Raw genomic sequence first — 24,881 nt, 5'->3', positions numbered from 1 at the left:
ACATTACACATGGGATGTTTGCTCTACCCAACAGTCATCAGTCTCAGACATGACGGATTTGGCAGTTAACACACACGCAGACACACACGCGGGGAGACATGCACATTAGAGGAGCTGCTTCTCTCTCTTTCCTCTATTTTTTTGCTCTCTGTTTATTTCTGTCCTCTTTGCCCTTTGTGTAATTTCTCTCTCTGTATCTTCAGATGATCTTCGCTGCCTCCTTGTTTCAGTGTCTGCTTCTTCCTCACACTCGCATACTTTGCCACAGGCGTGTATGAGCATCTATACTATGAGGCCATTCTGAATAATAGATCCTTAGCTCCTTGTGACAGAAGGACAGGACTGCAGGGAAATATGCACATACACACAAACATGTACCCAAACACACAGAGAGAATGAGGGACATTGCTGGAGGGAAGCAATCTGCTCATCCGCTCTCCCTCCTCTGCAGTTTTGTTTGTGGTGTTTACAGGTCTTCACCTGAAAGTCACTGATAACAACACTCCTAACAGGCGGACCAAAATCTGCATCACAAAAAAGAGCTGCTCCTTTTCACAGTTGGAGACACAAACAAATGTTGAGAAGCACTGACATAAGAAAAGCAGCCATACAACATACGCATAACCAAAACATTAACAATACAACTTCTAGTATTCTTAAAAATGCTGTGTTTTTTCGAGTCTCTCCATTCATAATGATTTTTGTCTCCATCTCCAGCAGTACTTTGATTTCTCCTATGAAATCAATTGTGCTCTTATGTGAACACAATTCATTGGACATGGCTATATGATGACACTTGAGGCATATCCTTCGACATCATGATTCTACACCAGTGGAAGTGCATCAGGTCTCTGTAGCCAGATCAAGACCTTTTCCGTCTCATATGTTAAACCATGTAAAGAAAATACGGAGATGAAAAGACTTGTAATTGAAAGTCTTGTTTGGATGTGAACCTTATAAATACTGACTGTGGCGGCAGGAATAACATATATGTTACACTGAGTGCTACTGTCCTTGTCAATGCGACAGATGTAGTGAAAGGGCAGCGGAAGAACAGACGGCTCCATGTCTCCCTCTGCTGTTGGCAGTCGATGCTCTTATAACCGTCCGTCTTTGAAATCTGGACACACACACACACACACACAAAAACACACACACAGACTTACACTTCTGCTGCCCTGTCTCTGGTCCACTGTGCTGTAACTTATTGTTCAGGCCAATGCAGTCATTCAGCCCAAACACACACACAAAACAAACACCCACTGACCATGACTTGGGGACGGGCCTTTTTCTGGAAGCTGACTCACTCTGTTTCAACACTACCGTAAATGGATGAAAGAAGGAGGGGAGGAAGAGAAGAAATGGGGAGGAGGAAATGAGCAGAGTGATGAGGGAACATTTAGAGAGAAGTCAGCCAACAACCCACCCTTAATGACATAATTTCCTCATCAGATTCCCATTGTTTTAGTCTGTGTTGTGTGTGACTAAATGCTATGTTTGTGTGGTTTATGTGCACATTAGAAAACATATTCTGTCTGTGTGAGAAAAAGACAGTGTAGGTGTTGGTGGGCAGATATGGACTTGGCCTACAACATCCCCTGGCCAGCACAGAGCGAGTGCAGGTTTCTGAGAGTGTGAGCTTTTATAAAGTACTTTGGTTAGAGAAGAGTATGAGTGTCTGAATACTTCAGAGTTTGTGTGTGTGTGTGTGTCTGTCTGCGGTCTCTGTGTTTTGTTGAATTGGAATCTGAACCCCTTCACCTTCCCCTGCAGCTGTTAGAACGCTATCCAAAGAGCACTTCTCTCTCTCTCTCACACACACACACACACACACACACACACACACTCACACACACACACACACAGTCTCCCATACACTCATTTTTCTGTCTGTCTCTCTCTGTTCTACCTTTTCAAATGCTCACTCTTCCTCTCTCTACTTCTCTTCTCCTCCTCTCCATTAGCCCCCCCCCCCCCCTCTCTTTCCTCTGTCTGATCTGTCTGTTTGGCAACGTGGCCTACAGTTTGGCAGCTCTCACCCAGCTCCCCATAGAAAGGCTGCTCATTTGGACTGCATACTTCATTAAAATGTCTTTTTATCTGCACATCAGAACCTGTAATGACAAGAGCTGTCAAATGAAAACATCTGCTCAGTTTCTGTCCTTTCTTTGACTTTCTGTCACCCCGCTCTTGCCTCATTGTTTGTCTCACCCTCCTCTCTATTTCTTTCACACCTTACTTGTCTGCTGTTGTGACACTCACAGTTCAAGTGGTTTTTGATTGGGCAGCGTTCCAAATGATACATGAATGCAACAAAAATTTCTTGTTTTCACTCGCATCTATGCATTAGCAGATTATATGTTAGTTGAGGCTAGTATGTCTCTTTATGTCTATTTATTTATTTACGTAAACAGACTTACACAAATGTATGTATGTAAACATACATTTGAGCACATACATGTACATTTGAATAGCAAACGCCTGTTTACTTATCCTTTTCTCATGTTAGAAATTTGCCTAAAACTAAGTTAAACAAACTAGTTCAATGCTATAACATATACATGCCTCCAGGCTCAAAAGCAGCAGGGACATGAAGGACACAAGCATTGTTCCAGTCAGGATCCCAGTTACAAAGCAGGTTAAATAATCGCTGGAAGTTTGGAAGTATTGCTAAAACATTTATATTAACTGGCTTTATTCATCCACTCCTTGACCCTCTTTCTCTGCTGTCTGTCTCTTTCTTGGTGTCGCCTCCTTGTTCCCTTGACTATGCGCTTTATTATTAAGGATTATGGAATTACATTGAATTAATCCATTCTTCACTTTGACCCCTGGTCCCTCTCTCTCTCTGTCCTCTAGGCCTTAGATGGCCGGATCTACGAGCACGTGAAAGACTACCTGGTATCGCTGTGTCGTACCGAGCTAGAGGCCTCCCAAGCCTCACACAACACCTTCCAATTCCTGCTGGACAAATCCACCAGGGTGAGTCAGATGTGGTGAGAGACACAGACCTTCTGTGCTCATTTGTAAGTTACTATTTGTGGTCTCAGAACAAATACTGTGGGGAGCATCCATCAATCTTCTTGACATCGTAGTTTGATCAAAGCGCTTTTTTTGCAAAAAACAATATGTATTTCTTCAGTGGAATAACTTGAACACTTTGACATTTTGAGTTCACTTGTTATTACTCGGCACTATTTTTCTGACATTACACAGCAGGGGAATTGTTCCCAGGATTGGTGTTTGGAAGCACTGTTCGCATATAGCATTTTAATAAAAACAATTTCAAACTGAGGAATGTAGAAATGCTAACAAGGTATTTTTAAAGAAACCAAAAGACAAATTCTGAAACACAGTGGATAAGAAACAATAAGACACACAGTCAGTAGAAATAATAACTTTTGAGTTCATGTTTCTGCATAAAAGCCTGCAGTCTACTCCAAATGAAACTGAAACCATTTTCAAAGGGAGAATGATGGATTTATTACCAAAACACCACATTGGGATTGGTTTTCATCAACACAGTATGTGTAGACTAGCGAGCAGAACAGCTGAGCTCACATGTGACAATACACTTATCACCTGCAGCTGATCGGCAGTGTGTTTTTTTTTTACTGGATTTGGAGCTCAAACTTACCTGGGGTTATACTACATTTTGTACCTTTTCTTTTAAGGAACTTGGCTTTGCTCATAGCCCTGACACGGGTGCCATTAAAGTGATACTCATGACATAACATGACATATGAAATACTCAACATGAAATACTCACCAGCTGTAGGCTTGAAATGACAAGTTCTCAGCACAGGACACTCGCATACAAACGCCCTGGATTAACTATCTCCTTCTGTCTTTCTCTCAGATAATACAAGAGTTCAACCAGCAGTTGTTCATGCAGGAGAACCCCGTGTTTCACAAAGCACACGACTTCCAGTTCCAGCCAAGTGAATACGACACGGTGAGCCACACATAGCTGCACACACGTCCATTGGCTATTGCGTATGGGCTAGTTTGTTGTTGATTTTATATTGTTTGCATATGAACCTGTTCACACATAGGGACACTCACTCTATTTCTCCGCTCCTGTCTCACACACTCACACACACACACTCTGATACGCACTGAAAGTAGTCAGACTCCGGTGTTGCCACATGTGGGCTTTTCCCTATTCTATCTTTGACTGACCCTTCCAATATTGAATTTTGCATATGTGGTTAAAGTCTGTAGCTCATTTCAACCAGTTGAATCACTGAAGCAGAATTCATGTACCTTTATTCTCATGATTTTAGAGAATCCCATAAATACATCAGGGGCTGAGAGGCTTGCCAGTCTCTGATCATTCTTGTTCTCTAGAGAGATCTTTGGCTCTTTTGTTTCCAGCCTTTGGAGATGTCAGTATGTTGATAATTCAGACTGGAGTTCTCCAGTTAACTAGCGTCTGGTGACAGCACGATAGAAGCATGAATCTGCTCTGTGTTCTAATATTAATCATTTTTAACGCCAGATGTTATGTCTCCACTGGGAGCTTTTCTTTGTAGTCCAAGCTTCTTTTCATCATTAACTTAAGCTAAACTTTTTTTGGTTGCTGAATGTTAAAAAATGTTCAAACTGTCGTAAATCGATCAGTGTCTGTGTGATCGTAAATCAGCAGTGGAAACATGCTGTCTCACCCCTGTGGGGGCTTGTTAAATACTGCTGGCTAAAAAAGAGACGTCTCCCAGTGGACATTGGTCCTAATTCTTCTACAGCTATCCTTTTCTCTGGTGTCTGAGTCATTCTGTGCTCTCTTTCACTTTTTCTCTCACTGTGTTCTGCCTTTCCCTCTCTGATCTTTTCCTTTTTAACATAAACTGGTGCTCTAACACACTTCTCTAAACACTGTGCTATTCCTTCCCTGTGTCTTCCTGATCCTGTTCAACCTTTGCTAACACTTTTCCCTAAACTTTTTTTCCATTAACCCCTCCTTGTATTTGTGTGTCTGTGTGCTTGCACTGCTGCTCTTCTGTGTGTCTGTGTGGGTGCGCGGTGCCTGCCTGCGTGTGTGTGTGTGTGCCAGACTCTGAGCTCGGTGCAGCAGTTGGTGGACATTGAGCCGTCGCCCGTCAGTGCCATGAGAATGACCCTGGCACAGGTAGTCTTAACTGTTGTTAGCATTCCCATCTTCATTCCTGACACAAACCATGGATCATCTGCTCCATTCATTCCTATCTATTTATCCGTCTGTCCTGGTGATATTCACTTGAACATGTTTTGTAGGAAACCTTTAGTTCTTATGCTGCACCTAACAAAGGTCTGGTAAATATTTAATGCAGTTCAACTCTCACATCTATGGTTGTCACTGGGAATATATGAATCACTGTGTATTAAAGCAAACCACAGAGCAACTTAACTCTGTCCCTTGAAATTTCACTTTTGCTGTTTTACAAAAGTGACACACTCTCTAGAACACTTCATGAACATTTGTTCATATGCTAAGAATCAAAAACATTGTCAATGAATCACACTTAGATGAATATATTATAAATTATGATGAAAAATTATACCAACTTGTTAATCTGCTGTTAATGATCGTAACACTATGGTTACTATAAATAATAACAATTTCCCTCAAATAGGGCCTCACATGTTAAAGAGGAGAGAAACCTCATAACTGCACTCTTTTCCTGCTCACTGAAAAACAATTAATGGTACTCTCTGCCCAACTATACTGCTTAGACATTAAGTACTAAGATGGACAGTGCTTTCTTCCATGACTTAACCCTGACTGATGCAGACTGTCATGATACAGTAAGCCAACAACAAGAATAATCTTTATATCCCAGCTATCCTTCCTGGCAAGTAACGTGGTCCCACCCCTCCTCCCAAACCGAAAGTAGCCTTTACAGACAGCTTGGCCAGCTTTTACACAGGGCATGTGCATATGAAATGTTAGTGCACAGAAACACTCTGGGGGGGGCTTACGTGACACAGCTTTCTTTAACTTCACAAATAGTCCTTAAACCTATCTTGTACTATGGTGTCAATTAAGCATTTGCAATTGACGGGTTTCCGAGTGACATCATCAGTGAGATGTGTTTTGTGCAGGTGGGTAGAAAACAAATGAAACCACTGAGCTTATAAAGAGATCAATATGGGGTGTTGACTTGGACCCTAATATTACATGAAAAGTAGCTACCATTTTCAAAATTCAAGATGTTTATTGTGACTTTGGTTGTACAAGTACTGTTGTGTGAAAGTCTTTAGCTGGGAGCTCTGTTACAGAAAAAAATCTATAGAAGATAAGGAAAAATATAAAGATAAAACAAAAGATATATAGATATGTATTTGTAGGTCAGATAAATATAGAAACACAATATAAGGCAGTTAGGTATCACAGTAATATAAGGTATAAATGGAATTAAGATATATATGAAACATATTAATATAAAAACAGCCATACAATCTAGCAAAGATGGCATGTGGTAAAAAAGTTTTGGAAAAACAAGCAGAAGTTTTACCCCTAACCAGTAATTTTACAGGTTTCCAGCAAGTTGCTTATTTGTTAATACTGAAAATGTCCAGACATAAGTTACCATGACATTGTATCAGTGAGTTTTCTACCCCCCTGCTGCACACACATCCCGTCTATTAGAGTAGAATAAGGCTAATTATCTTTGCTGCCGTAGTGTTACTTAGAGCTGTTATACCCTGCATTGTCTAGCTGCTCTACAATAAAGAGACAAGAGAGCCATATTTGCTGGATACCACTGTTACGACACTGGCGTCACAGCAGTGTAATGCTGTCACACTATCATGTGTTGATGAGGAATGTAATCCCAGCAGCAAGAGACACAGCCTCGTTGCTGTTGCATCATCTTTTGTGATTTCAGTATGCTATCATCGCCCTCCTGATAAATAGATAAATGAGTCAAATGTTTTGTGTGTGTGATTTTTGTTTTCACATCTGTAGTGTGTTATGGGCTCAAAATATGGCCATTGCAGGCAGAATCGCCTCCTGTGTACTCGTTTGTTTTTCTTTTTGTTTTTTTGTGTTTGTACATTTTATTTGTTTTCTGTGTTAGCTCACTCACCAAACCACGCACATTTAGTGTCTGCATCCACAAACAGAAACCTATAAACCAGAAAATGTTGGCTGCACATTGCGTGTTAGATTATACTAAAATAAGACTAAAACTAAATTGTTGGGATTATGGTCTGATGTACAAACGGCTCTTCACCTGTGCATATAATTCCATCTGAGTTTATCATGATAACACCTTTATTTGTTTTTCTATTTGCCCTTAATGCACACAAAAAGTCTAATCATAGCACTGAATTTGTCACAGTCAGATGGCACCGCTGTCCGCTCTAGTACAGGTTGTGCAGACACCCTGGAGTTTTAGACTCCCACTGCTTTTAGAGATCCATTAAAACTGCTCACACAGAAATACTGCTGCCTTGACTTAAGTGTGATACAGGTGCTGTTCAACGTGATATATTATATTAGTCAAGACAGCAGTACGTCTCTGCAAGCTGTGCAGAGAGATCCTTTCGAGAACAATGTGAGCCAATGACTTGTGTGAAATGATGCAAACCTGCATTAGAAAAGACAGTAATAGCTTGCTACTGTAGCAAAAACAGGTTGTTTTTTTTTTTTGCATTTTTGCCTTACAGTAGTATGATAGGAAATGCTTACAAGTGTTTAGAGTTTAGTGTGGGGATGACATAAAACAAGAGGCCTCAGCTGGTATCTAACAAGATATGCTGTGATTACGCCATATGCGTCTTAAAATAATCACAATTTAAACTTGCACTTTCCTACCAGCATACACCATCATGATCCCCATTCACACAGACAATTAGACATAGACAGGGTTATTTTCACCCATCCATCCCTGTGGTACTAGTTGTTTTTCTACAGACTACTGTGAGTATCTATGAGTGTTATTATGACAGTGGAGGTTGTCCTTAAGGTAAAGTATAATCACAGTTCACTGTGCTGTGCTTCACATTTCCCTTTGTGGGCATGATGGCAAGCTATAATTTTGCCTGTTGTCACATCAACTGTAGTTGCTTTTGGTTTATCATTGTGATCTTGATTTTAATAAATTGATATCTGACACTGCTGATCACTACATTTATAATGTAATCTGATTAACATATTTGCTAAAGGTCCCCACAACATTGTGATAACATAAAAAAAACACATAACTAGCCTATCAGTCGTTTCACATTGGCCAACTGAGCGTTTCAAGGTGCTTCCTGGCTTGTTTATGGGATTACCAGCATGTTTTAGGGGTAAACAAAGAGCTGATATACAGAATGAGGAATGTAATCAAACATCATCACAGAAAGTCACCGAAAGGTCACATGCAAGGACAAAATTCCAACTATTTTGCATGCCAGTATTCACACTGTAGATGCTAGTAGCCACCTGAAAGAAACTCTGTTTACTTCTTTAAAGTCACCAATAATTTTAGCAAACTATCAAGGCACAAATTGGCTTAGTTCTCTCCATGACACATCAGTTTAGAGTACCTGTTCAAATCTAGTTTTCTGCCTCTGTGCCTTAACTCCATGCCATACTCCCCTGCCTGAATGTAATTAGGCTGCAAATCTCCCATGTAATACTCCTCGTTTCACACCTCTACGCAGCCAGATTTATGCCCTCTTATTACTGAAGCAGCACATAATTAATAGATTTGATGTGCATAGAAACTTGCAATTAAAATATCTTGTGCTTCATTTTGGGAACACAATTATTATCAGATTATGGGAACACCTGCCTTTTAGCTCTGTGAACGCGCATCAGTCACACTGAAAGTATGTGTGTCCTGAGGCTGCGACACTATAGGCTACTGATATGCTATGGAATTTATCAATACTATTTCAATGTTAGGAACACAGAAACAGAGATGGGAGTTTAGCTTCTGGAGTGATTTTAGTCTGGTGAATCAGAATGAGGATTCCTGAATAGGGAACACATGTCAAAGGATTGTTAAAAAATGAAGCAACTGGGTCAACAAACACGCGGTCTTAAAAAATATCCTTTTTATGTCCCTAACCTTGTATGGCCCATACTTATGAAAAGCTCAAATCTGGGTCACATTTGTATAAGAGCGAGTCATTAGCAGGTACCATAAAAATGATGTTTTGAGTAAACTGATTTAGGTGGTGAGGCAGAATGCAGCAGATGTGCAGATGATATTTTGTTCATGAATAATGAACAAATACCGTAGATAAATACCATATAACCATTGTAAAAGTGCAGGATAGAAAGGACATTTTTGCACTTTTATTAAGCGGTTTTTCAGTCCCCCTAAGACGGCTAATCATGTCATGTTTGATTAGTGGCACTGAAGTGAGCGTTGAAGTGAGTGTTGCGTGCTTATTCCTGTAGAAAATTAGAAGAGTGAACTAAATTGCTACTTTTCTGACTTTTTAAATATTGCATATTTATTGTTCCTTTAAAGCCATGAAAACTTCAAAGCCTAAGTATTTTTCTGTAACATCAAATATTCATGACTAGATAAGTAGCAATCAAAATAAAGCAAGCTGTTGAGGTATTATTTATTAAGAATTTAACACTGTAAAATGTAGTTAATCTGCAGCACAAGGGACCGTGTGGGTGTGGTTTCATCAGAATTTCGTTTGCAGTGACCAAACAACCTACTAACATACATCAGATTTTGACACAAATGTTACTCAACTTGAAACCCCGCCCACTTCAGACTTCTGGGAAAAGCAGAGAAAAAAGGATGCAGAAATGTCCCATCTGAGTTAAGCAAAAGTCAGCTTCTTGCTCATAGTAAGAAGTCAGCTTTCAGTCTGAAAGGGACCTTTGAGAAATAATGTTGTGTTATACAGTGGGGCAAAAAAGTATTTAGTCATCCACCAATTGTGCAAGTTCTCTCACTTACAAAGATGAGAGAGGCCTGTAATTTTCATCATAGGTACACTTCAACTATGAGAGACAGAATGGGGGGAAAGAATCCAGGAAATCACATTGTAGGATTTTTAATGAATTAATTGGTAAATTCCTCGGTAAAATAAGTATTTGGTCACCTACAAACAAGCAAGATTTCTGGCTCTCACAGACCTGTAACTTCTTCTTTAAGAGGCTCCTCTGTCCTCCACTCGTTACCTGTATTAATGGCACCTGTTTGAACTCGTTATCAGTATAAAAGACACCTGTCCACAACCTCTAACAGTCACACTCCAAACTCCACTATGGCCAAGACCAAAGAGCTGTCAAAGGACACCAGAAACAAAATTGTAGACCTGCACCAGGCTGGGAAGACTGAATCTGCAATAGGTAAGCAGCTTGGTGTGAAGAAATCAACTGTGGGAGCAATTATTAGAAAATGGAAGACATACAAGACCACTGATAATCTCCCTCGATCTGGGGCTCCACACAAGATCTCACCCCGTGGGGTCAAAATGATCACAAGAACAGTGAGCAAAAATCGCAGAACCACATGGGGGGACCTAGTGAATGACCTGCAGAGAGCTGGGACCAAAGTAACAAAGGCTACCAGCAGTAACACACTACGCCGCCAGGGACTCAAATCCTGCAGTGCCAGACGTGTCCCCCTGCTTAAGCCAGTACATGTCCAGGCCCGTCTGAAGTTTGCTAGAGAGCATTTGGATGATCCAGAAGAGGATTGGGAGAATGTCATATGGTCAGATGAAACCAAAATAGAACTTTTTGGTAAAAACTCAACTTGTCGTGTTTGGAGGAGAAAGAATGCTGAGTTGCATCCAAAGAACACCATACCTACTGTGAAGCATGGGGGTGGAAACATCATGCTTTGGGGCTGTTTTTCTGCAAAGGGACCAGGACGACCGTGTAAAGGAAAGAATGAATGTGGCCCTCTATCGTGAGATTTTGAGTGAAAACCTCCTTCCATCAGCAAGGGCATTGAAGATGAAACGTGGCTGGGTCTTTCAGCATGACAATGATCCCAAACACACCGCCCGGGCAACGAAGGAGTGGCTTCGTAAGAAGCATTTCAAGGTCCTGCAGTGGCCTAGCCAGTCTCCAGATCTCAACCCCATAGAAAATCTTTGGAGGGAGTTGAAAGTCCGTGTTGCCCAGCGACAGCCCCAAAACATCACTGCTCTAGAAGAGATCTGCATGGAGGAATGGGCCAAAATACCTGCAACAGTGTGTGAAAACCTTGTGAAGACTTACAGAAAACGTTTCTGGATTTTTTTTTTCTCATTTTGTCTCTCATAGTTGAAGTGTACCTATGATGAAAATTACAGGCCTCTCTCATCTTTTTAAGTGGGAGAACTTGCGCAATTGGTGGCTGACTAAATACTTTTTTGCCCCACTGTATAATGTTATATGAAATGTATGATGGTTCTGTCAGTGATAAGTGGTCGATTAGTGAATAGGCGTGTAAATTTGGAACTTATTGCGAAAGAGAGCCCCATTTAATATATTAGTCTAGATGAATGTTTTACGGCTCACATATGTGCTTTTGTATGCTGAAAGAAAAGACACATTCAAAAAGGCTTGTTGCTATGCACCTCCTGCTCTCTCACTTGGTATCATACGCAGAAAACACACTCACACAGACATTCTCACACACTCGCGCTCTTTCACATGTGGTTTCAATAGCAGCTATTTTCTTCCAAGAGGATAATAATAGAGCTTTGCAAACACACAGTGTATTAATCACGTGAGAAGGAAACAATCTCTCTCTCACACTTTCTTTAGCTTAATTAACAGCTTCTGCATATCAAACACCTTGTGCTGTTATCGCCGACAGTGTACTTATGTGTGCAATTGTGTGTATGTGTGTTTGCCTGCCATGCTGGCGTGTGCGTGTGTCTGGGGCTGGGTGCATTTACGTGTTTACCCATGCCTGTTTGGTTTGTATGTATGTGTGTGTCTCTCTATTAGAGTCGTCAGCTGGAGTCGGAGACGGGGACGACGGAGGAGCACAGTTTGAACAAGGAGGCCCGGAAATGGGCAACCAGAGTGGCCAGAGAACACAAAAACATCATACATTACAAGAGAGTAAGATGGGTACACACACACACAAACTCATATTTGTCACGTGTGCTCATTTCTAATCAAGTTATGTGTTTGTTGTTTTCAGTGTCTGGAGGAGTGTGAGAGCCACGGCTTGCCTCCCTCCGAGCAGGGCAGAATAGATCTGGAGATGAAGATAGAAGACACCAAAGAAAACATACGCAAAGCTGAGGTCTGTGGCTCAGATTGTCGAATGTTACGTTCATACACTAAGTTATTAAACAGAGGATAAATAATAGAATATAATCCCTTAGCACTGTTGACTTTAAACACTTTGTCCTCCAGCCTTTAACACCATGCACAGGATGTGTGGGTATGGAGCATGGGTATATGAACAGATAGATGTTTTGTCTCTTCTATAATTAAAAAGATGGTGTTAGTATAGAGTGGCCTGTCACTACAAATTGAATTAAGCGTGTTCAAGGGAAAATTGCTTTGTAGTGAATGGAATATTTTACATAAAATATACACTGGAAAGTAGTACATGTCATATCGTTGTAGACTCTCTTCCTGCTGTAACACCAATGCAGCTTTTAGCTTAGGAAATAAGCCCTCTATTGCAATGACAACATAAAAGTCAGCCCCAGCCCATATTTCCTCTACCCGTTGTTTGGTCTGAGTGACTAATTAGTTGGTAAATATTCTAAATGCAAACAGTGGCTGTTGGCATTCAGTCTGCTCATCTGCTCGGCTGACGTAGCGGTGTGCAATTACCAAACATAGCTCAGGATTCATCAATACGCCTTTGTCAATGCAGGAGATGTCAAATCATTCATTTTATCTGACCGTTCCTATCTACAAAGCCCAATATTCCCCTGCTGGTTTTGCTGCAATCTGTTGAGAGGTAAATCACTGTGACGGTACAGTACAGTTATAGACATCTGAGCTATAATATCTAAAGTATTTATTACTGTGATTAACTCCTCTTAGCTCTTTTTTTCAACTCCTCTGTCTCTCCCTCCTCATCTGCCACTTTCTCTTTCGCATTTTGCGCTCACACATCCTCTCTTTTCCTTCTGCACCCTTCAGCCCTTCCACTTGCAGAGACATCTATCTTTTATGTATCGATTCTGAGATATTCAACCTGTCACACGCTGAATGAGATCACTGCATCGTCTGTCATCCTTCCCAACTCGATTCTGTCTCTTCGTTGTCTTTCAAAAGTCTCTTTTTCATCTCTGTTCTTCAATTTCATTCTCTTCCATCACTTTTGCCGAGCTCACTCTCTGTCTAACTCTGCCTCTTTGCGTCCATACTGCCTCTCTTGTCCGGCTTTCACATATCTGGCACCCTCTGCTGTCAAGTTTGGTCAAAAAAGCATTTCTCTTCTGGTGTTACCCTTTGTGTGGTCATTGTTTCACTATATTTAGTTTCTTCATCCCCTAAGGTATTTTTGCAAATGTTTGGTTAAGCATGTCTTGTTAAGTTTCAAACGCTTTTATTGATAGATATGCTGTTATTTCAGTCTGCCTTACACTGCAAATATATTTTAGCAACATCATCAATAGCTTATGATCTCACTTTATTCAAAATAATTAGGAAGTCTTTTCATTGCAAAGTGCATACATGTGACCACAGCACACCACACCTTTTTCTCACCCCACCCTCTCTCTGTTCCTCTCTGTTTCAGTCTCTTGCTCACACTGTCTCTCTGCTATTCTTTGCTCCTCCAGGCCACCATTACCTTGAGTAAGATGATGAATATTTTATGAGCTCATTTGGTACAAATGGCTTCATCACAGAGCTCTTATCGCAGAATCATAAAGGGATTGAAAGCGGTACAAAAGACATTATCCAGGTTTGATTACAGCGTTATCTGGATAGCCATTCCTTCCCTTTACATGACGTCCCATCTTCATCCCATCAAGCATCTTGCAGTAGCCTTTTCAGCACCTCGATTGCAAGAGAATGAAGCAAGGCCTATATTTAGGATGGTGAATTAATAGTTAAGAAGACAGCTTATATACAGTCAGTCAATTTGAGGAGTAAAAGATATTTTTAAGGCATCTGTACACAGTTGAGGACTGCATGGTTGTTATATTTTCTAAGGTTATCATCCAATCATCAAAACTCACTGGTGCCTCAGAAGCAACACGTCTGAAATGCAAGTGTACACACAGAAAGGTGCTATCAGCCTTTAAGGAAGATTTATAGCTTAGTTGGCCTTGCTACTTGTCCTCATTTGCTACTTGTCCTCATTTACTGATTTTTCATAAATTGCCTAATTTGCTTGTGACAACATCTTAAACGCATTGACGACCAACTGAGTTTCAGAATCAATCTTTAGAGTCGATGCGCTGTCTGTGACTGCATGTCAGACTGCAGGCTAATCTGTGAGGAAGATACAAGTTTTAGGTTTATGTGACATAGGTTTAGTGTACATAGGTTTTCTGCCTGTATGCCAAAACTTTTAGCTGGATGTTTTCTAGAAAACATAAAGCAGGAAGAACAGCCATCAGTGTCTTGAATGATATTCAACTTTCCAGAGCTTGCAGGCGTATTCATTCCCCATACAAACTGTTTATCCGGGGTTTATGGGCATTTAAAGATTCTGTTGAGATATTTTGTATTTGCAGACATAACTAGACATAATCGTTGGTTGGATTGTGTAGTGTAGTGTAGTTGAACAGTGTTCAACTGTATGTACCACAATCTTTAGATAAAATCAATCCTCTTTTTCTCACCTCTGTTTGAATTAGATCAATAAACACTAAAAGTAAGAGCAGAGTTATATATACTGCGCTCGCTACAAACACTGTTCTGATTTTATGACCTCTGCCTGAGTGCTTGATTAAAGACTCTGGATGTTTGTCTCTGAACTTTATCAACATGATTCAGTGATACATGCTATGATAAAAGTCGAATGAAAATGCCCGTAATATAAAACTAAATGTATTCTACATTCTCATATAAATTATATATTATGACAGCCTGCCCTAGGCTCATCCTGCGTAAGCTACTGGAGCTTTCTTTATTAATAGAGCCAAATGCTTAAGAGATGAAGGGGAGAAAAAAAGATATTAAGATGGCGTTACACACGATACATAGTCGTATGTGCATTCATGAGTAGATGGAAATTGAAATTCCTCACATTTATGTCACAGAATTATTGGCCTCTTCTCTGCTTGTTTGCCCCTTTCTAAGGAGTTCTTAGAAGATGAGAGAGTGAGAACAGTTGACGCAAGAGGCTGTCTCCATACTAATGAGACAATGAAGGCTGCTCTCAAAGTGGCCCCACCAGACAAGCTGGGCTCATTAACACGTGGCCTCAAAATCCTTCAGACAGAAGATCCATCAAGATAGAGACAAGATTGTGCTCCCAGACACTTTCCAGCACAAACAAAACTAATAAGGATTGGATAATTGATTGCAAGTATCTAATCAAAATCCAGGCACAATTTCATCTGCATTGGCATATTAGTACCTTTGAGAAATAGAACATGGGCACAATCATAAGCGCATATTGTGTCTATAAAATCAGACCCGCCAGTTCCCTGAGCTGGCAGTACTTTGTTTAGCTGGATCATTTTGAAGAAAACAGTAGGTAGTTTACTTTGAAACAAACAGCTACTTTTGAAAAAAAGGTGATTTCATAATTCAGAATAATTTAAGTTTTCTTCCCGCAGTATCTCTCTGCCTGTCTGTCTCTCTATCTGATTTTCTATCTACCTTTCTTTCTGTTGTATTGATTAGAGCTGCCCAGACAGACTGTGTGAGTCTATCCACCAGTGATCTGCACTCACACCACAGGCTGCTTATTCTGTTGGCTTTAACTAAAGCGTACTGCTTTACGGTTGGCTGAATACATACTGGCTATTGTATTAACTTTTCTCTTCTTTTGTCTGGTACGTTTATGGTCGAAGAGAAGCAGCAGCAGCCACGGCTGGGGCTTAGCATTTGTCGGATGCTGCTGACAGGGAAAAAATGGATGCACTTAAGGGGCTCAGGTCTTTATTGATCAAAGCTGGAAAGTCTGTCTTGACAGCCTGCGTCTGTCCGTCTTGTCTGTGATAGGGAGCTATCAGCTATCAATCTGCTCTGTCAGCATTGGTGAGCAAGGAAAGAAGAGAGTAATGAAAGAGGAAATTGATGAAAGCGGTGAGAGACGGTAGGGAAAAAGAGAAAGGATCCGAGATGAAAGAGAGTAGAGGAGGCGAGACAGATTGGAGGTAAATCTCAGGGGTTTCCCTACTGGTGGTTGTAGCCTGATCATATTGTCTCATTAGGAAATGTTTAGAACACGTCCAGTGTTCACAGCTCATTAAAAGAAAGTACGGCAAGTTTTGAGAATTTCCCTCTTAAGAGACTGCATGACACAAATTCAACCTTTTTTGTGGGATTAATCTGGTTCACATCTTCACTCTGTAACTGAACTATGCTGCATGTGATCTAATACAGCTGAACAGACACCTTGAGTAGTCTAATTAAATAGTACTATATGCACTGACAGAGGTTTATGACAGTTTCTTTTTGATTTGTTTGCCCTGGTACACAGATTCACTGGGTGGCTTTCTCCCTGCATCAGTTCAAAACTCACTCAGAAATGGCTCCCATGTATACAGTGATGTTTGCTAACAGCTAATTATGCTGTTATTGCTTTGCATTTGTTTTGTTTGAGCATCATGGCTAAAATATATTGTCTTATTCTAGTTTATTTCGGCTAGTTTCTATCACTACAGACTAAAGCAGGAAATCTGCAACATTGAGACAAAATTGACTGCAACCATTGTCGTCCTAGTAATAATGCTGGTTAACACCTGTTTTATATCTGGTATATGGGGCCTACCTGTACTATTTACCCACGATGAGACCTTTGATTTAAATTTGAATTAAGTTCTCCTCAAATTTTCATAGATGTGTCCATCATTTCTATTAGTCATCATAACACTTACTCAGCAGGGGAACTCTAGTGATATGGGCACTTTTACTTCATAATTAGGGCAGTGAGACTGTTTTAAATGAAATGGGACCCAATTTATGAAAAATAAAGACTACATTGCTCTTTTTAAGACTGCTGCTTGAAAAATTGCATAGTCCAGTAATGTAATTGATGATTTTAACATTCCCAACCTCGTCTCTCTCCAAAGACAATAAAGTTAAAAGCTGAGGCTCGGTTGGATCTTCTGCGGCAAGTGGGGGTTGCTGTGGATACCTGGCTGAAGAGCGCCATGAACCAGGTGAGTTTTGTCTGTGAGTGTTGGAGAAGATGTGTAGCTTTACTCTGTGTGTGTGTGTGTGTGTGTGTATGTGTGAACGTCTGTGTGTAAGAAAGCTTCTACTTCTCTTTGCCTGACTTATTTCATTCAAGCCAGTGTGAAACGGTGTGTGATACATGTTTGTGGGTGCATTCCTTGGAGTGTGTGTGTATTTAAATCCTTTCATGCATGAACTCCAGTTTGTGTGGTGCCGTATGTGTGTATGAGCGTGTGCCTGTTTGCAATATGTGTATAAACCCCCCCCCCCACTCTCTCTGTGCATGCTGTAGGTGATGGAGGAGCTGGAGAATGAACGTTGGGCCAGCTACACTTCCCACGATCCCTCACTGTCGGTGAGACACCTCCCCTCACTGTGCATGCGTTGCTGCTTTCTAGCCAAGCCAACAGAACTCGTCCTGTTTTCAAAAACACACCCTTTAACAGTGAAATTTGAAAACATTTGAGGAATTAATAAACAACTAATACATAAATACAAGAAGTACATGCATTATTGATGTGCAGTAGTTTCTGACTTGGCTGGAAAGTGCAAATCTCACACCTACAAATCAGAAATAGAAGAGTCCCTTCTGACCACACAGAATAAGTCGAAGCTGGTTTGTGTTGCATGCATGGTGGCCTCTTTCACTCCCTTCAAATGAAAATCACCAGACCACTGAATTGTGTCACTGTATGTTAGTGATATTTCTTCTTTTGGCTCATCTGTCTGTCTATTTTTCTTTTTGCGCTGCACAAGCACATTCAGAAAAGTAATCTAAAAACTCTAAAGCACCCTTCGCATGATCATCTACTTTTCATTCTTTATTATTTCATTATAAGTAAAAACCACCCAGCTAGAACAGTTCTCCTGACAAATCACTTCCTGAATGGTGTAAATTGTAAGATAATTGACCTCAGGCCTGCTGCCTAATCATCTGTCATGCTAGTTACAGCCTCTTAAAACGCCCCACTTCCACACTAGAATGCTGATGTAGTCCTCGTCAACTTGTAGCTTTCATATTATGACTCCTTGCTTTAATGGCAAGGTAAACTGAGTACAGATCTAAAGACTGACCTTTTCATGGCTTCATTGTGTTTATGAGTGAGTACAGACTGTACGCATGTCAGGGGAGAGGAGGGAGACTCCAGGCAGTTCCATATACCCCTTCCCTCAACACTGGCAGCAGCTGATTGCCATTTTTCCTACTCTGAACGGTGATCCACCAAAAACAAAAAGTTTGACATTTTGACCCTTCTTGGTGAAAGTCAGATGAGGAAAAACTGATTCCTCTCTCATGTTTGTACACTAAATATGCAGCTAGAGCCAGGAACTTAGCTTTGAACAAAGACTGGAAACAGGGGAAACAGCTCGCCTGCATCTGTACAAAAAACACAAAACAGCTACCAGCACGTCTAAAGCTGTTGATGTTTTTATATAAATTAAACAAACAAGAACATGTTAAGACGGGTTGGCAAGGGGTGGGATGCTATATTATTTCACCAAAATTCAAATAAATGATTGGTTGATTGATAAATGTTTAGTCGATATTTTTCCTTAAAATTAGACTTGATAACACTCACATACCAAACTTAATCTAGCCTTTAATTATGTACACTCAATAATGCAGTCATATATTGCGTGTCCTTGGCTTAAACTGGATGTGTGTGAGTTATGGATATTTATGTGCATTTGTGTTTGTGCATCTGATTGTACGTTTCTTTCTCACCATCAGGTATATGGGGAGGAGATTGTACATCTAAGTGTGTGTGTGTGCGCGCGCGCGTGCGTGCGTGTCAGCGGGACTAAACATAGTCTGTCTGCTCCATTGGAAGCACTTGACACTCTGCTCACATGATACTGCAGCTCGCAGCTAACACCCGAGAGAAAGAGAGACAGACACCGAGTGTGAGAACGTGAGAGAAAGTCTGGAGAGTGAGGGAGCCACCTAAGGAGGAGATAAATGGAAAGAGGGAGGGATGATAGACGGAGTTGTGCAGTGAAAGAGGGACTGTTGGAGGGACAATAACAGAAGAGCAAGAGAAGAAGGCGAGGGAGCCAGCTGAGAAAAAGAAGAGGCGGTGTGATGTTGGGGAGAGGAGAGGAGGGAGTAGCGGCAGAGTGATAATTCTGAAGTAAAATTGGATGCAGAGGTGAGAGAGACAGGGGGGCTGGGAAAAACTGCAGTGAATATAGAAGAATACAGAACACTGTAAAATGTATAAGAATTGGCGACCAAAACAAACAACTGTGTTTAGATTTGATGATTTGTCCCAGGCCAAGAGACAAGATTTGCTCCCTTTCACCCTGTCCATGAAACATGACAGTACATTGTCCAGGTGCCATAGCTCAGTAGCAGTGGTTAGGTCTAACAGTAACGAGTGAACGTGTGTATATTTCTGTAGTTCTTTACATTGATGGTTATTGTTTAGAATTTGGTGTACTGGTCAGTCTGCCACCAATAGCGTTGCTTTTATATAGCAGTTATGAGGCACTTTCAAATGTGCAGCACTGTCCAATCATTCGCTGACTTTACTAAATGGGCCTTTATGTTGTGCGTTTTCCCTGTTCACCAAAGTGGCGGATGGCGTGACTATTTTACCAACAACAAGCTGCCCACATTTAGCTGGTAGTGGGCACTAATTTCAGATCCTGCCTGCCAGCAGCTGGAAATGTTATGTGAATCTTTGGATTTTATTTATGTGTCCATTGGGCACGTGTTTATTAATGGTTTTCCTTCAACTCTCTCTTGTCTCATTTACAAGATCAGTTTGAGGCTAGACTTGCTGAAAACTCCTCCATCTGGCGTGGGCATCATTGAAAGAACAGACCAGGAGGCACATTGAGTATTCAGGCATTTGACAGCCGTTCAACAGTCTTTGATTTTATTGTGTACTGGAGCCTTAAGAGACTGCCGCGGCAAAGAAACAGGGATTACAATAACAAGGTGCAACAAAGGAAATGTTGATGGGGAGAAAAACAGTAGGAGGGATTGTTAACAGCGGTTTACTGATTAGGGAGAGATCAAGAAGTGACCAGTGCGTCAGAGAGAAGAATGGATGGATGGATGGTGAATAATAATCTGCAAAGTAAAGCACAGGAAAACACACTCAGGAGCACACACTTCCCTCTGCCCTTCTTTCATTCCACTCAACTTTATTAATATGACTATGAAGTACTGTACCCCATGAACCCTCAAGTCCCTCAGGCAGCCCATGCCTTCATTACAATATCACTTTCACAGTTATTACCTCCAGGACCAATAAAATCAGCCACTGGTCTGTATCTCAGCTGTACAGTTGGTGCACACACTGAGGTGTATTTTTGGTGAAATTGTATTGGGTTATTGCTGAAATACATGCTGGGCATTTTATTTAAGGGATGCAATGTAACTGGTCCTGAGGTAGCGCATTGTACTTTTAAATCAATGCAGTAAAATGGATAAGAGATAACAAACATGGAGCCAACATGGAGCTAAATCGCAAAATATGGAACTGGAAAAAAAAAAAACTGAACACTTTAAGTGGACTACTATGAGCAAATTATTGTATTAAAAATTATACAGCATTTGTATGGAATTATTTTGTCCAAAGCTTTTTGATCTGTATATTACTGTAACTGTGATCACTATTAGCGGTTTCCACTGCACTCAGATTGAGCATATGTATTCTGAGTGTGTAACTTGCACATTATGTATTACCATATGAAAATCCCACAATGGAACAAAAAACAGTAGTGTATGCAGCATGTACAGTACTTTCTGTTAACAGAAACACCTCAGCAATTATTGGGTGTACCGCAAAATTTTGTGCAAACATTCACGGTCTCCAGAGGATGAATCCAAGTGGAAATCTCCTGACTTTTCCTGTGGCGACATTAGCAAGTTGACTTTGGTTCTAGGAAGATTTCTGCACATCTACAGAATGGATTACCATGAAATTTGATGCATGTCATGTCATTCATGTCAGGTTACATTTTTTAGTTGTCTACGACTTTGGTTTATGACCAAATTCCTGTCTGTCTCGTCTTTAATTTGTGTTTAGTGCTAAGTGTTAAGTGAAAATTATATTTCCACTGTTAAGGGTTGTTAAGGCTCTACACTCCCAGTGGAGAGCTTTGATAACAGTGCGTTCATTTTTGTTTGGGAATACCTTAGGAACACAGCAGGAGGTTATTATTTCCCCAGGGAATACAGTCTTGGGAAATCAACTCTTACAGAAAAACACACATCTGTTTTGTTCTGCACTGGTGCAGAGTTTACTGTGTCAACAGAAATCTGATGACTAAACACAATGACTTAGGAATGGATAAACACACACACACAAACACACACCACACACATACACTCACTATTGTGCATGGCCAGCTCAGCTTGCTCTGTGTGATGGAGCTTTCTACCAGCTAGATCACATGACCTTCATATAAGCCAGTGAAATTGTCATGGAACAAAGGAGGGAGGGGCTGGATCACATGAAACATTAGTCCCTCTACACCTGTCTCTAAAAGCTGTAGTACCCACACTGAGCAGGACAGAGAAACTCAGGCAGGAAGAGCAGGTAAGCATTGCTGTAGATTGAATTGTGACACTAGCACGGGGTGCAAACACACAGGGAGAGGGGAAAAGGTAACAAGAGAAAGTTTGTCTCAGTTAAATTGAGATACTTTGCAACTGGCGGACAAGTACGCAGGAGGTGATGGAAGGAGAAGTTCGGATAACAACATAGCAGGTGTGCAACAGGCAGAGGTGGTGAACAGGTGGTGAATGTTAATGGGAGAGAACAAAAAGGATGGGAGCTGTAGATGCCAGCCAACAGAGGCAGAGGTAGAAAAACATAACAAGTCACTTAACCGGGCATCATGTTGGAATACCAGGAGTTGGAGCCAGAAGGTTGTGTAAAAATTAGTTTTTTATAGTGTGTTGAACTGCATCTTTCTAGGCAAACTATTTTTGAGTATTATGACTATCATGTGAAGTTAGTGAAAGGTTAACTCAACAACATTTTGTGTATTTGATCTTGATTGCAGCAAGTGTTTTTTTTTCCACTCTGGAGCTTTCGAGGTGAATGGAGCTTTTCTTATTTGTCCTTGTGTTGTAGTTATCAGAGGTTTTCACTTTATCTGGCTGTGTTTGTGTGTTAAAGGGCACAGTGGACTTGGAGCGTGAGGAGGGAGAGGAGTGCGAAGAGAATATGGAGGTTTTTGACGACAGCAGCTCCAGTCCCTCGGGAACACTCCGAAACTACCCGCTAACCTGCAAAGTCCTGTACTCGTACAAGGTATAAACCAACACACACGCACAGTTACCCTCCGCAGTTACGTGGTCACACACCTACACATATCAGATGTCTGCAGCTACGTGTTCAGCCGCAACACACAATATCACACACAGTCACATGCATCTATGTATGCACTGAGACTAGGAAAGGTTACATATATCGTCAAGAGTCGATTTTTAACCCCATTTCTCTACTAATCTCTCGCTTATTCCCACTACCTCTTTCTCCCGCAGGCTTCTCAGCCGGATGAGTTAACGATTGATGAACAGGAGATGTTGGAGGTCATTGAGGATGGAGACATGGAGGACTGGGTCAAGGTGCACAACACACACACAAACACATGTGAATTACACCGACAACAGCAGAAGCATTATCTGATGAGCTCTGTGTTATGTTCTCTGTTTGGTTCCACAGCCTTGCCTGATTGTGATCAATTTTCTCCTCTCGTGTGTGTTTTCACATCATCTTTGTGAATGTGCTTCATTGTGTGTGCATGTGTGTATGGGTGTGTGTTTTCCAGGCTCGCAATAAGACAGGTCAAGTCGGCTACGTCCCAGAGAAATACCTGCAGTTTCCGACCTCCAACAGTCTGCTGAGCATGCTCCAGTCTCTGGCTACACTCGATGCACGATCACACACCTCTTCCAATTCCACCGAGCCAGAGCTGCACTCCGGCTGCATCAATGGAGACACAAACAGTGAGTATGCTGCAGACCAAGTAATGGTAAATTAGTCTTGAAATAATTTAACTGCATGTGCAGAGTTTCGGTAAAACAAGCTATTTCCAGTTGTACCAGTGTAAATTAGCTTTTTTCCCTCCCATAATGAGGTTATTATGTGCAACGGATTAAGTTATTTTTCTCTTTACTGCTCCTCTGGATTTGCTCAGAATACAGCTGTAAACAACTCTCACTTTGCAAAGCAGAGTGTTATTAGAATAAGCATGTGTGTCGTCTACAAGTGCTGAGTAGAACAAGGTAAAAGAAATGGAAACATGAGCAAGGCAAGAACCAAACACCAGCAGCTAAAATTACAGACCAGTTAAATAAAAATGGTGAGAACTGAGCTTTATCACAAACAGCTCTTTTTGTGCCCCCACCTTATTTTCTGCAACCCTAGTAGTTGTAAACACATACACACTATGGATACTGAACGTCCACACGCAATCAGAAAGTTAATCAGTTCCAGAAGTAAAATTATTTGTCAAGATGCACACTGGAGTGTGTATATTTTTTGGCTTGAACAAATGTTTACCAGGCTTGTTGGGCTGCACCGATCTGACTGACATAACTTCATAAGAAAACATCTCACATTGGTGCCTAATTGGTTAAACATTTTCACTGCACCCCGACCAGGATGCTGAAACAGCCTCAGGAAAGCAACACTAAATTGTCATTATTGCTTTGAGTCTTGAACAGTCATTTTCATTCTTAATTCTTCCTTTCTTCTTCTAACTTTCTTTGCATCTATTCTGCCTTTCTCCAAGTCTCTGTCTAATTCTATGTGTCTGCTGTACCTGGATTCTTGGAGCAGCCACATAAGGAAATTCTGACACCTAATTATTATTACAGTTACGTCTCTCTGTCTTCTCTGTATCTCCCTCTCTCCAGCGGTGTGTGCACTATTCTCATTACGACAATGAGGACCAGTCAGAGGAGGAACTACATTTCCCCAAGAATAATTATTGCCACTGTGTATCTCTTATTGCTTTCTCTCTCTCTTTGTCTTCCCTTCTCTCCGCAGTGATATATGTCCGCGCACTTTATGATTACGAGGGCCAGGCAGATGAGGAATTGTCCTTTTCTGAGGGAGCGGTGATCCGCCTATTGAGCCGCGACACACAGACAGATGACGGCTTCTGGGAGGGGGAGCTCAACGGACGGGTGGGCGTCTTCCCCTCCGTGCTGGTAGAAGATTTCACTGAGAACGGGGAGTCCAGCGGCGGAGGGGCGGGTGACATACAGGTAATGTGGATGCGTGATGATAATGCGGTATCACAAGTAACACAAATATTACGTTTTGGTGGCATGAGTGATGTTAGACACATATAACTTAAAATGGAGACACTTTTGAAGAGCTTAACATGTGGTCTAATCAGTCTTTCCTCAGGGCAGAAATACCAGGGTAGATAGTAGTCGACTGTTCCCCCCTCTCCCCTCCCTTCCTGGCTGTTGTCCAGTTGATCTATCAGCAGGGCAGAGTTCACAAACAGTGGATCAGAACTGCTGTGTTTCTGCAGCGCTCTGATAAAAACGCAGTGCTGCAATCTCAGAAAGAGGTCTTATCTGTGGCACAGAGTGGTGGTCTATTAGAGGTTCAGCAACAGGAAGGATACAGCCTCTCCCTTCCTACAAGCCTGTAGGCATAACACACACCACAACAACTCTTACAGTCCC

At 41.2% G+C, this 24,881-nt stretch overlaps 1 protein-coding gene across 1 annotated transcript in view; it reads left to right on the top strand.

Annotated features, from left to right (window-relative positions):
- Positions 1-24,881, top strand: part of LOC139199989 (F-BAR and double SH3 domains protein 2-like) — a 57,677-nt gene that overhangs the window by 30,064 nt on the left and 2,732 nt on the right. The window contains exons 9-18 of the mRNA XM_070829211.1: positions 2,860-2,982; positions 3,860-3,955; positions 11,888-12,004; positions 12,087-12,191; positions 17,107-17,196; positions 17,505-17,567; positions 22,351-22,485; positions 22,719-22,802; positions 23,006-23,183; positions 24,229-24,449. Coding sequence (XP_070685312.1) covers positions 2,860-2,982; positions 3,860-3,955; positions 11,888-12,004; positions 12,087-12,191; positions 17,107-17,196; positions 17,505-17,567; positions 22,351-22,485; positions 22,719-22,802; positions 23,006-23,183; positions 24,229-24,449 — 1,212 coding nt within the window. The remainder of the gene's footprint in view (positions 1-2,859; positions 2,983-3,859; positions 3,956-11,887; positions 12,005-12,086; positions 12,192-17,106; positions 17,197-17,504; positions 17,568-22,350; positions 22,486-22,718; positions 22,803-23,005; positions 23,184-24,228; positions 24,450-24,881) is intronic.

The sequence above is a fragment of the Pempheris klunzingeri genome, chromosome 4, assembly GCF_042242105.1.
Source record: "Pempheris klunzingeri isolate RE-2024b chromosome 4, fPemKlu1.hap1, whole genome shotgun sequence".
NCBI classification, from domain to species: domain Eukaryota; kingdom Metazoa; phylum Chordata; class Actinopteri; order Acropomatiformes; family Pempheridae; genus Pempheris; species Pempheris klunzingeri.
This window is presented reverse-complemented; position numbering and strand designations above follow the sequence as displayed.